At 39.8% G+C, this 14117-nt stretch overlaps 1 protein-coding gene across 7 annotated transcripts in view; it reads left to right on the forward strand.

Moving 5' to 3' along the window:
• The window catches only part of FAT1 (FAT atypical cadherin 1), a 191980-nt gene that overhangs the window by 2742 nt on the left and 175121 nt on the right, over window positions 1–14117 (forward strand). For 6 of the 7 annotated variants that reach the window (XR_002099211.1, XR_002099212.1, XR_002099213.1 and 3 more), the window contains exon 2: window positions 7329–10616. Coding sequence is in view for 4 of the 7 variants with exons in the window: in XM_019525941.1 (XP_019381486.1) it covers window positions 7329–10616 (3288 nt within the window). In the remaining 3 variants the exon portion in view is untranslated. Of the gene's footprint in view, window positions 1–626; window positions 705–7328; window positions 10617–14117 lie in introns of those variants that run through there. The other variant, XM_019525943.1, reaches the window with a different exon arrangement.

The raw sequence follows: 14117 nt of genomic DNA on the forward strand, positions 1-14117 counted from the left end.
CCCTGGGTATTTGTTGGGGAGAAAATTGTCTTGCTGAAGTTTTAAATGCCCTCCTTGTGAGAAGCAACGCCGCACGCAGCCAAGCTGCCCGGGGCTTTTTTGGCTGTTGCACACGCACACTCACGCACTTTCCAGGCGCTCTCACTCTCGCTCGCGGAGACTTTGTCAGGCTGTCTCCCATCCACGCACTTTTTCAGTGGTTCGCACTTTTTCAGGCGCGTGCACACACTTTGAGGCTCTCCCTCGCTCTCTGTCACACGCGGGCACACCCACACACACTTTTTCAGGCGTACACATTCCCCCCCCCCGGCGCCCTCAGGGCAGCCCGTGTCCCCAGCTCCGCGCTGAGGAGCCCAGCACTGATTTGTTACCCCGCAAGCGGCGCTTTCATGACCGATGCCCCCCCTTTGTGTCCCCTGGGCTCGTGCCGGGGCAGGACCCCCCCCGCGGGGCCGGCGCCGTAGCCCTTCCCCCCCGCGCTTTCGCGGCTCGTGCCGGAGGAACAAGTTCCGGAGCGTCCGCACTCGGCGGAGGGATCCGGCAGGGCCGGGAGCTGCCGCAGGGAGGGGGGCTGGGGCTGGGGCTGGAGCCGGACCGGGGAGCAGAGGCGGCAGCGAGGGAAGAAAGGGAAGGCGCCCGGGACTTACCATGCGGCGCCGGGCGGGCCGGCCATCCCCTGCCGGGCGGCGCTGAGGACGGCGGAGGTGAGGGCGAGGGCTGCGGGAGCGCCGGCCAAACTTTGCAGGAGTTGGGGAAGTGCGGAGAGGCGCGGGCGGGTGGGCACTGCGCTGCTTTGTGCACGGGAGCGGGTGTGCAGGAGACTTTTTCCCCTGGCCAGAGCCAGCCTGCCCGGCTGCCCAGAGGCGGGGGTGGTGGGCTGCGGGCTGGGCTCGGGCTGGCTCTCTCCGGGGCTCAGGGGCGCGTGGGAGAGCCGGGCGCAGCCTCATTGTCCTCCCTCCCTCCAGCCGCTGCTTCCCGCAGCAAATACAAGCCAGGCAGGAGCGGGGACGGAGCCGGGCTGCTGGCGGGGTGGCAGCCGCAACCTCCTCCTCTCCTCCCTCCTGCCTTCTGGGCCGTGCTGGTTCTTAATGGTCAGGGGATGATTCACCTCCGGCTGCTCCCATTTTGATTTCTTTGGAAGGCCCTCATTAAGCGGGGAGAAACAAGTCTTGGGGGAGTTGGAAGTAATTTAGCCTGCAGGGTTTTGTTAAGAGAGTTGTGTCTCCGAAAAGAGAAAAGGTGATGGGGTGTTGTGCCCTGGAGGGAAGGTGTCTGCCCACCCACACATTATGCATCTGATGGGCCACTGCAAACTTAACAGGCCAGGCAAAGCAACAACACGTTGCTTAAGGATCCCAAGCTAATCCCTTTCTTTCTGTGCACTTTAATAATGTATCTTCTATTGTTTGCCAGTGGGACTCCTTTGAAACTTCCAGAGCCAGCATGCACAGAGCTGAAGGGGCCTGACTCTTTTTGGTCATTGTCTCTGAGGGGCTAGCTGAAATCATTGGCTAGGAGATCACCACTTATTAGAGTGCCCACAAAAAATGTAAAGGGTCACTACCAGATTTGAATGTTATGTACCCTTCGGAAACTTTTTGCTTGCTCTGCATTTGCAAATTTGAGGCCGTAGTAAGCCGAAAAGCTAGGGGAAACTGTTAAAAGCATCCTCCTGTTGGCATCTTTGAGTTTACAGGTTCAATATAAGTCTGCTGTTTTCAAGTAATGCACCAGCAGAAGTAGAAGAATTATACCTATATTCATTTATCACAGTGCCTGTATGCCTATAAGAACTTTGGATAATGCATTTACAGGTTAAGCATTCTCTTACTATTTGTGCATATTTAATGATTTGATTAAAATGTCATATAGTATCACCACAATGGCCCTTTGTTTTCTAAGGCTTTTTTGAGCTCTTTTATTTATATGTAAAAGAGAATTCTAAAGGACTCAAGTCATCCCAACATTATAATTGTCCCACGGTTTCAATAACTTCACTTGCGAGAACAGTCTTATAGGACTCAGAGATGCTTCCTTTCATGTCGGTTACAAAACTCCCATTGACTTTGGAAGAAAGAGGTACCATACTTCAAAGAAATATGTGGAATACAAAGTTGTGTTATAATATTTAACCCCAAGACATTTCACATGAAACTATTTGTCCCCAGGAAAGTTTGATAATTGTTTGTCCATTTGGATTTAGCACTTCCACTGCCTTGTTTGATACTTTTCTGTTTGTTGTAATAAGAAGCATTATGAATGCTAGACAAAGGATGATAGTGTCTCATTGCAATTTTCTTTTCTCTGTGGTAAATTCATCCACAGTAATTGCTGTTGAAGAGTTGTCTACTGATAGAGTATCATTAAATCCATTTTTCATTCTTTTGTTGGAATGCAGGAAAGTAACAGAGGTGTTCTGACATTGTAAGCTGTTAGTTATATTGGAGGAACAAAAATGAAGTCCTTTTGCTTCCCCAAGCATGTGTCTTGGGAATTTTTCTAAATTCCAATTCTGAAACAATTCCTACTTGTCTGTTGCAAGTTTCAGAGTATTTGTGCACTCCACACAGTAGAAACAGTGGTTTGGAAAATTTAGTCAGCCCAGCTGTCTACAGAATATCTGGCTCTGAGAGAGACTGAGTGCCTCTCAGAATCAGGCCCTTAACCGGGTGGTATATAAACATTAAAATTACTGGAGTTTAGTCACAGGCTGAAACTCTTATGTTAATCTTTACAGCAATGTACATTTTCTGAATAACTTAACAGCTTTATTAAAGTAATGCTACTATATGTTTTCTTCATGTGTTAATTTTTCAAATAAGAAAAAATCCTTTTTTAGATTTACTGTACAGAGAACATTCTCAAGGTTTGGCCTAAAACTTGATCCACCTGTAAACATTTGCTTCCTCATGTGGGAACCGGAAATAACTGCCGTTAATCATTTAATGCTCAGTTTCTGATGAATTAAAATGTACTGGAATAGCCTACATGATCAGTGTCTTGCTATTCCTGTATCAAGCATCCTAGAAAACATCCAGTCATGCAAACTTCTGCTAACTTGAGTAGCAACTTTTGAATTAGCATTTGGAGGTTCAGACACCAGTAATTTACGTATATTACTCTGAGGGCTGCTTTGATGCTACTGAATGATTTTAGAATATATATGCTTTGTCTTGATAAGAGATCTTAAAAACTAAAGAAGCTCTTGAACACTTGCGTGTGAAAATAATGGGAAATCTCAGTAGAAGAAAATGTTAGAAACTACTGCAGGAACCAATTGTATGTTGGTAGACAAGGGTCCTAGGGCATTTTCTGAGTACTGAGAACTTTTAACGAAGTTTTCAATGTACCAAACTATGCTCAGAACCAGAGTCTAAACCTACAAACGTTTTGTGATCATAGTTAACAGCAGCTCAATTGATGGGTCTTGTGAGTAGAGGAATGGCAACTCTGAAATTAAAGTCACAGATTGGGGGTTAGGAAATCTGTGCAATTCTGAGCTGCCTCATGTTTTGCCTTTGACTTGGGCTATTCTCCTTATGCTGTTAACAGAGAAGAGATTGGAGCCCATGTTAACATGGTGTGATACATCTTTAGTCTTAGTTGTGTAATTTGGTCCATCTTTTTGTTTGTCACGCTTCTCACTGTAGAAGCACTTGCCATTTCTAAATGATAGCTTTTTGTGTCTGTCTTATACAAGACAATACAATAGGTTTGTCATGAGTTAAATATTTAGGTAAGAAAGCTGCCACTACAGGAAAAAATGCCATATATTGCAAACTGAAATGTTACGTTGAGCAAAAATGTGAGTATCTTAATAGGAAATCAGAGTATGTCTGTGTTTGGCTTTTCAGAAGAGCATGCTGTGCACGTTTTATAAACCTAGGGCTATGATACTTATTTAAGCAAACATTTTCACTATATTTTGAATATGGATAGAAAATCATAAACCACTGATATTTCAGTGATGATAAAACTTTAAGAGTTCAAAGTGTAGCCTTTGGCAAAAATGTTTCTGAAATGTAATCATTTTGGTTCACTAAGAATGAGCTATAGGTGATAAAATATAATCTTTGACATTTTTTATAAAGGCTGTATAATACATCACTTGGTATCTTTGCATTTTTATATTTACTTTAAATAATATTCAGCCACAGAAATTATTGTCTGTTAATGCTCTTAGATGTTAATCATGATAGATTGCACAGTGATCTTCAGATAATATCAGGTCAGATAAATTTCATTTCCAGTTGGTGTCTAAATTATGACACCTGTTGAAAAATGCCAGATTTTAAAGTTGAATGTTTTGAGGCACAGGAATACCAATTAGTAGATTTTTTAAAAACTAGATTAAACTGTTTAGATATCTTTTGCTCTAGGTTTTGAGTCAGCATTGTCAAGTAGATGTTCAGGTTAGGATTTTATTACTGGTAACAGTGCAATCATGATTTAATCGCAGACATATTAGTTAACAATTATTACTTTTTTGGGATTTCTATGGAAAATAAACAAGAACTACTTAAGAAATATTATGCCAAATAAAAATCTTGATGGGATTATCAGTTAAAAGACTGATAATGTTTATATCTATTGCTAAGAATTCTGAAAAAGAGCATATACATATATTCCAAATTACCTTCATTAATTGGTAATTTGAGCAGCAAATAAGAATGACAGCTGTTTACAGACACATGAAGTATCTTTTTATAAAGAGAATTTTAAATTTTGGACCATATGAACATGTGGTGCTGAGTGGTAGATTTGCCAGAGCATCAAAAGTCAATAATGGTTAATAATGGGAAGATCAGGGTTTTTTGTTTGTTTGTTTGTTTTTGTTTGTTTTTTAATGATGACTTCCTTAATATTATTAGTAAGGAAGGGGAGAGGAGAGCTGCATAGTTACACACACAAGATGCCAAGAGTTGTGTCAGAAAATGTAATATTGCCATAAAAAATGAAGAAACAAGATCTTAAAAGCAAAATAAAATCAGATTCCTCCATCATTCTTAAATTTTACAGCCCAACTGTATTTTTGAGGTTGGAAATAACCCCAGGAAAATAACACAAGTCCCAAAAAGTTCCATGAAGTTGGCCTTGTAGAATTTTTATCAATTTAACTCTAGTTACAAAGGAGAAAAAAATCACTGATGTGTACAGAAGGAAATGTCTGGTGTAGGCAGAATCCCTCTGTATTATTTCAGTGTCCTCGCTCTTGGCAACCATAAATCTTGTTGGAAAGGATGAAGACTCCAGCCAGAGATACTCTGGTGTGGATATATGGATAGTTTGTGCTTTGTAAATATTTTAGAAAGATGGATGTCAGGTGCATACTATAGACGGCAACTCCTCTGTAACCGTCCCCTACTCTGAAATTAAAGAAGCAAATCCGAGATATCTTTAGTGGGGGCTTGACCTCTGGGAAGGTACAGCTCTTTTAATCTTTTATGTGCTGCCACAGAAATGCATACTAGGGTAGCATTACTTCTTCCTTGCCAAAGCAAAGGGGCAATTGAGGTTCTCAGATTTGTATAGGCAGAGTACTTCTAAGAGATTTGTTCTCATCTAGTCTCTCACTGATTGCTTAAAAAATGGCTTAGTCATAATATGCAATTTAGCACGGTCTAATGGGTTCTTCAATTGCCCTGAGTTCTAGAAGTATGGACATAATCAGATATTTATTGGAGTGATTTCAGGTGAAAATGTTCATTTATTTATCTTGTTTAAATGAATTTATTGCTAATGAAGCCATGGAAACCCAAGTCTCTTGTTTGTTCCCAGAACAGGTTGTAGCTTGGAGAGACAGAGGAAGGTCTATAAAAGCTGGGCTGAGATGCCAGTTGTGAACCTCTGACCAGCAAGACTATTTTATTGAACCCACAAAAATCATGTCCAGTTTCGAGATCTTTAAACTACAGAGCTAGTAGATTGAATCTAGTAGATTCATTTTTTTTTTAAACTTTTCATTCCTTACATTGTTATGGAAGTAGCCTTTACCATGTAAACTGATAACTAAGTTTGAAAAGTTGTCCCATTCTTTTCCCCCCACCATTACTGGTTATTGAAGGTTCCTGTAGAACTTTCTGCAGTTGTAGATTTTACAGATGCAAGCCTTAAGTTATGCACTTTGTCAGGGACCCTCTAACGATTTACGGTTGTAGAGAAGTCATCAGTTAACTGCTTGAGGTAGAATCAGGTCTTCTAATGGCCTCTAGTAACAAGGTTGGGACAGTTAATGGATGAATTGGCTTAAGTACTGTTGGCTGGTGAAGGAAAGAGGGAAAGTGGACGTGTCCCTCTTCCCCTTGTTTTAGAAGCTTATCTAAAGTCAGAACTAGAGCATGGGTGAATCTTTCTGGGAAAAGGCACAATGCAAAAAAATTAGTGCCTTTCACTGAGACAAGAGGGTTGTAGTCATTGGTGGGCATTGAAGGCAGACTGGTGGCAAAGGTGAAAAGAGATAGAGTGAAGACTGGAGAGACAACAGAATATGTGGAGAAAAGAAGGTAAAGAGATAGATGAAGAGTTTGAGAGTTGTGTTGTGAGAATTGTAAAATGGAGATTGGGTGAGAGTAGGAAAGTCAATGTATAATAGAAAAAAGAAGGTAAAAATGCCAGTAAAATAGAATAGTCAAAGGAGGAGAGAGAGAGAATGGGATAAAGACAATAAATGGCAAAAGAAGGAAAGAATTTAAAATGTTTGGGTTTGAATTTAAACTACTTTGAATTTAAACATGTTTTCCTGGAAGCTTTTCATATAATATTAGCAGAAGGTGATGGGGCTATTCTGAGAATTTGTCAGACTACAGTTACATGTCCCTTTCCCTTTGCCTTTACTTTAGATGTAACAGAATGTCAATTCCTAGTTGGATAGGGAGTGTAGCAGCCTATAGGTCTTCTGAAATTATCCAGTGAAGTCATTCGCAAGCTTTTCATCCAGTGTCTTTATCATGCTCATCACTGTAATGTCTGAACACCATCTCTTCATCCATCAGAGAAGCTTCAGTTTTATTTTTTGCTTGGGTTAAATTAATTTTGAAATGTAATTAATTCATTTAGACTTGCATCTCCTGCATTTTTGGTTTCTGTATGTATGCAATTCTACAATTTCATTATTTTTTGTTGTTATTTATCTATTTTTAAACAGTCTGAAATGTTGGAATTCTTTGTAAAAAGAGTATATAGTCTAATGATGTTCGTCCTAGTTACTTTGTGAATGTGCAGTTTATATTAAATCACTTTTTTCTATTCAAATCACATAATCAAAATTGAAATAATGGTAGATTAAATTTTTGCCAAGCCTTACCTAATGCTCCCTTACTTTATTTCAGGGTTTTTAATAACTGCCATCATGGAGAGATACTTGACCATGCTGTTGCTGCTGTTGCTGCTTGTGCAGCATTTTGGAAACTGTGAAGGTAATCAAAGACCACATCATGCTTCACCAATGCAATTTACACAAGTCCAGTACAATGCCACGGTGTATGAAAATTCTGCAGCCAAGACTTATGTTGGGCATCCAGTAAAAATGGGCATTTACATCACAAATCCACTTTGGGATATACGATACAAAATTATTTCTGGTGACAACGAAAATTTGTTCAAAGCTGAAGAATATGTTCTTGGAAATTTTTGTTTTTTGAGAATACGGACCAAGGGAGGAAATACAGCTATTCTAAACAGAGAGGTGAAAGACCATTACATACTGACTGTGAAAGCTGTAGAAAAGCATACTAACACTGAAGCACGCACCAAGGTCAGGGTTCAGGTACTAGATACAAATGATCTAAGACCCTTGTTTTCTCCAACATCTTACAGTGTCTCTTTGCCTGAAAATACAGCAATAAGGACCAGTATTGCAAGAGTCAGTGCAACAGATGCAGATATTGGAACCAATGGAGAATTTTACTATAGTTTTAAAGAAAGAACAGATATGTTTGCAATACATCCAACCAGCGGTGTAGTAGTTCTAACTGGTAGACTTGACTATTCAGAAGCAAAGCTTTATGAGATGGAAATTCTTGCAGTGGATCGTGGAATGAAATTATATGGTAGCAGTGGTATTAGCAGTATGGCAAGGTTAACTGTTCATATAGAGCAGGCAAATGAACATGCTCCTGTTATTACAGCTGTTGCTTTGGCTTCTTCAGAATCTGACAAGGATCCAACATATGCAGTTGTGACTGTTGAGGACAGTGATCAGGGTTCAAATGGAGAAATAGCATCTCTAAGCATCGTGGCAGGTGACCCACTTCAGCAGTTTAAAACACTGCGGTCTGTTCCAGGAGGTAAAGAATACAAAATCAAAGCTGTTGGACACATTGATTGGGAGAGCCAACCTTTTGGATATAATCTTACTTTGCAGGCTAAAGACAAAGGATATCCTCCACGGTTTTCTTCTGTGAAAGTTATTCATGTGACTTCCCCACAGTTCAAGTCTGGACCAGTCAGATTTGAAAAAGATGTGTATAGAGCAGAGATAAGTGAATTTGCTCCTCCAAATACTCCTGTGATAATGGTAAAAGCTCTACCTAGTTATCCTCATTCAAAGTATACTTTTAAAAATACACCAGGCAAAATCAGATTCAACATAAACCCTCGTACAGGTCTTATTACCATTTTAGAAACAATAAAAGCTCAACATGCATCCCATTTAGAAGTGGAAGTCATGACGAGTGACAGAAAAGCCTCTGCAAAAGTATTAATTAAAGTAGTAAGTATGAACAGTAATCCCCCTGAATTTATGCAGACATCATATAAAGCTTCCTTCGACGAGAATGTGCCAGTTGGTACCAGTGTCATGCGGGTGAGCGCAAAAGATCCTGATGAGGGTGAGAATGGTTATGTGACATACAGCATTGCAAACTTAAATCATTTGCCATTTGTGATTAACCATTTCAGTGGTGTAATAAGTACCTCAGAAGACCTGGATTATGAACTGATGCCAAGGGTTTATAATTTAAGGATTCGTGCATCTGATTGGGGCACACCATATCGTCGTGAAGTTGAAGTTCCTGTTACTATTACTTTAAATAACTTAAATGATAACCTACCACTGTTTGAGAAAATGAACTGTGAGGGCACAATTCCCAGGGATCTTGGTGTTGGAGAGCAAATAACTACTGTATCTGCTATCGATGCTGATGAGCTCCAGTTGGTGAGGTACCAAATTGAGTCTGGCAATGAACTAGATTTATTTAGTTTAAACCCCAACTCTGGGGTTCTGTCACTAAAGCAACCACTAATAGATGGGTTGGGTGCTAAAGTGTCTTTCCATAGTCTGAGAATTACAGCTACGGATGGAGAGAACTTTGCAAGACCATTATATATCAACATTACCATAGCTGCTAGTCGCAAACCGGTTGACTTGCAATGTGAAGAGACTGGAGTAGCCAAAATGTTGGCAGAAAAACTGCTGCAGGCAAATAAGTTACACAGTCGTGAAGAGATTGAGGATGCTTTCTTTGACATTCACTCAGTGAATATGCATACGCCTCAGTTTAGAAGAACTCTCCCCGCTAGTGTTGAAATAAGGGAAGATGAACCTGTGGGTTCCAGCATAATACGTGTGAATGCCACTGATCTTGACACTGGCTTCAATGGGAAACTGGTTTATGCCATCTCTGGAGGGAATGACGACAGTCATTTTATTGTTGATATGGAAACAGGAATGTTGAAAATTTTATCTCCTCTTGATCGAGAAGTCAGAGATGCATACACTTTGAATATTACTGTGTATGACCTGGGAATACCACAGAAGTCTGCCTGGCATCTTTTAGATGTCAAAGTTTTGGATGCCAATGATAACCGACCAGAGTTTTTACAGAATAGCTATTTTGTTGAAGTGAGTGAAAGCAAGGAGCTTAACAGTGATATTATTCAGATTGAAGCTATAGATAGAGATTTGGGGCCCAATGGAGAAGTGAAATATTTTCTTCTTACAGACACAGACTTATTTACTATTGATAGTGTGACAGGTGTTGTGAAAGTTGTAGGGGTTCTGGATCGTGAAATCCAGCATGTGCATTTCTTGAAAATAGAAGCTAGGGATCAACCGAATGAAGAACCTCAATTGTTTTCAACTGTACTTCTGAAAGTATCTCTAGAAGATATTAATGACAATCCTCCTCAATTTATTCCATCAAATTATCATGTGAAAATTCGAGAGGATCTTCCAGAAGGAACTATTATCACATGGCTAGAAGCTTATGATCCTGATCTAGGCCAGTCAAGTCAAGTACGGTACAGCCTTTTAGATAATGGAGATGGAACCTTTGATGTAGATAAGTTGAGTGGAGCTATACGAATTGTACAAAGACTGGATTTTGAAAGGAAACAAGTTTATAACCTGACTGTACGAGCCAAGGACAAAGGAAAGCCTGTTTCATTATCTTCCACCTGTTATGTTGAGGTTGAGGTAGTTGATGTAAATGAAAATTTGCACCCTCCACGGTTTTCCATTTTTGCGGATAAAGGTTTAGTAAAAGAAGATGCTCCAATTGGTTCATCTGTAATGACAATATCTGCCTATGATGAGGATGGAGGAAGAGATGGAGAGATAAAGTATTCAATCAGGGATGGATCTGGTGTTGGTGTTTTCCGAATAGATGAAGAAAAGGGTAAGAGCTGTCTTCCTTCCTTCTCCCTTCCCCTTCCTTCCCTCCCCAATGGCCTTAATTTGTTTTAACTTTTTCTGGGATAAACAATTAAAGCACTAACAGCATGATAGGAATCGGTGTGTGTTTACTTCATTGTATATATAAAGTTTTAGACAATAATGGTTTTAGTCTGTTAGGAAGTAAAACAAAATGAAAATATTTTGATAAAGCTATACCTTTTCTAACTATAATAAACATTTGCAGCACATCAGATCAGGGGTCAGTAACCTTTAGCAACAGTAAGTAGACTGAATTAATTCAGCTTGGTCCAAAAGCAGGCCACTGTTTTGACTCAGCCACTTCCAGTGATTCCTTCTGTTGCTAATGTGCCAGCTTTGTGGGACAAATAAAATTGCTTGGCAGGCTGGATTCAGCATGTGGGCTGTAGGTTGCCAGCCCTCAAGTTTAAATCATTCACTGCTCTCAAAAATCTACACTACATTACAGTGGCATAAAGAGGAATAGTATTTAGTATCCAGACTGTGGAGCCCTCAGTTTATGTTGGGAAGAATTGTCTTATGTTAGTAACTGTGGAAGTAACTAGGATAAATATACAGGAGGATTCCATAGTCTGTCCTTAGCAAAAGAGTGGAAGCCTTAACACTGGGGTTTTTTTTGCTCTTTTAGCTTTAATTTAGGCTGTTGTTATCCTTTTAATATAGCTGCTTTGGTGTGATGTTTTGTTTGTTGTAAGCACTTTGATAGCTGAGTTGGTGTTTGTATTGATGACAACAATGGTATATTTTTGGTAAAAGGACTCCTGCCAAACAAAATAGATACCTAACACATGTTATAAGCAACATTTGGTTCCCCTCTCCCATGATGATTAAGGATTAATAAGTTAATATATATGTAAGGAACTTATGTAATAGGTTAAGAGGTGTTGCATTATTGTATGAATTATAGGTTAAGAATTATTGCTTGCAATATTTTATTTGACTGCAGTGCATTCAAAGATGCTATCTTTATGACTTTCGTAAAAGGCTGAGGTTTTGTTGATTTGTTGTTGAGATGTTTTTAAATATCCCTTGCACAGTTAATGCATAGCAGCTTGTTCTTTTCTCCCTGCTTTTTTCTTTGAAAATAAACTAAATGTTTGATTTCTCAAAAATAGGGAGATTCAGAATGAATCTTGGATTGTACCCCGTTCATGTCATTCTATCTAGGTATTTGGGTATCTCACAGTCTAACATATTTTCACATACTATCTGTTGTAGGGCAGAGGGCAATAAGCTTAAGGAAACATCTTGGGCGAAAGTCTGTACTCAGTTATACTCTGAGTAATTTATGATGGCTCTCTGATGTGAGATTTTGCTTATGCTTTACTGATAGACTATAGGAGAAAATTTGTAACTAGAATTAAGAAATGATAGTCATATATGACTCATCTGATAATCTTCCCATGTATTTCATGAGCATTTCTTGAAGTGTTTCTTTAGTATTGGTTACCTATGTCTACAAGATTGCTTTGCTGTTCAGCATTGAGAAGAACAAAATGTCATTTCTAATATTATTTAGAAAGTCAGTGATGAAAAAAGAATATGGACTCTTGTTTAAAATTGCATCTCATTCACAGCATACTGAAGTCTTATGCTTCATTTGTTTGCATAGCATATTGTTGAGATTACAAACTAGATTTATAAAAATGATGAAGTACTTTCAAAGACTTAAGTAATTTCATATTTACATCTTACAAAAGTGGACAAGTTACACCTTGCAGATTTGTGCCTGTTTTTAATGAGAAGATATTCAAGTTTGTTTTGTTCTGAATTTCAAAGTTGTAAAGAACAGTCTTACAAATCTTATATCTGGTTCTGTGAAATTAATTCAGCTTTGTAATTTTACTATTTAGGTACCATTCCTCCTCCTTTATTTTGACACTGTAACAGATACTTATGCTCTAATTCTGTCATCCACATTCATATTGTGTATGTGGCAGACTCGTAGGCTTAATAATAAGTTTTATTTTCTTCATTCATTTAGCTGAAGTGATTTTCAGGCACTGAGTCATAGCTTCTTTGTAATAATATCTGTGTTTTTAATTAAAAACATTGGTCCTGTTTATTTTAGTTGTTGATACCTAGTGTTATTTTTGTGCTTTGATTTTAATAAAGGGGGTATAACTATACTTGTTTTAAAATCTCAGCTACATCAGGGACTGAGTGTCTGAGTAAGTGAGTATGAAGTAACAGGAAGTAGGTGGCTGTCTTCCCTGCAACACTATCTGATACAATGCAGCCATGCCTTAACACACCAATTAAAAATACAAACCTTTTACGTAAGTTTATTTGGAGACCATAAGAGCTGAACTTAGGAAGGCAGAAAGGGCTCTATGGTACTTTGTATGTCTAAGTATTTATGTAACATTCTGCACCATCATATTTTACCTCTTTTTTTAGTAATGGGGAACATCGTGGTGGATAAGCTGGGAAATATAGAGAAGAAACAGAATGGAAGTCGGGGAGGGGAGCAGCTGAAAAATGGCTGAGTGACTGCAAGTTTTTCAGATTCATCAAGAGCCAGGGGAAGAGCAGTTTCTGTCTTGAGTTAGTTTCCTTTGCCATGCTATTTAAATGTACCAGCAATATGTTCCTTTCCATTCATGCTTCACTTACTCCCAGTCCAAAATGTCAGGTAAACTGCATATGTTAGGGTGGAAATACATGTTGTCAAAAAAAGATCAGTTATGCTGGGATGTGTCCCAGGACATCAGATCTGCTTCACTGGGTGAAATGTAAGTTTTTCATTGTCCTGCGCTGTGATGCTGTGGGATAACAGGGAGCTTGTTCTTCTGGGGCGTCAGGATTTTGGTTTTGTGCACCCTGAGAATTCTTAAGCAGGATCAGGCCCCTCAAGTCCTGGGAACACCTGCCCAGTTTTCCCTGTTTAACAAGACAGATCCCTGGGATATCTGGGGATGTACCTTGGTAAGCAGGGAAACCTGACTTTCCCCACTTACTGAAGTGCACCCTAGAGATCCCTAGTGCACCCCAGACCTCCATAATCAGGGACAGCTGGGAAGGCACTTCCAGGGTTTGAGCAGACTAATCCAGCCTGGGACTTCCTGGGGTCAGATCAGTCTGCACAGGGCTGGGTACAGGACTGGGCCTCAAGACCCTGGGGCACCTGCCCAGAGCAGTTGGAGAGTGAGTGTGGGCAGCTCCAGGCTGTAAACAAACATCGGCTGCTAAGTAGTGACCCTAGTTGATACCACCTTCCTCATGGCCACTATTTATGGCACAACAGTGGGTATGGATATGTTTGCTTGGCCTTTGTGTTCCTCCTTAACAGCTTTTATGGCACCACAAAGGTGATGAAAAGACGATGCTTGCTTTGCCCTTAGAGGTTTCTTGGGTCAAAGCTAAGCAATTAAGTATAAAAGTGCATTGTCTTGCATGTAAGAATGCGCTAGAATGATCTAGGTGGGGATAGTTTCATAGTTTCTAGGGTCGGAAGGGACCT

Source organism: Gavialis gangeticus, unplaced genomic scaffold (genome assembly GCF_001723915.1).
Source record: "Gavialis gangeticus isolate Ggan-Ray unplaced genomic scaffold, GavGan_comp1, whole genome shotgun sequence".
Classification (NCBI taxonomy): Eukaryota; Metazoa; Chordata; order Crocodylia; family Gavialidae; genus Gavialis; species Gavialis gangeticus.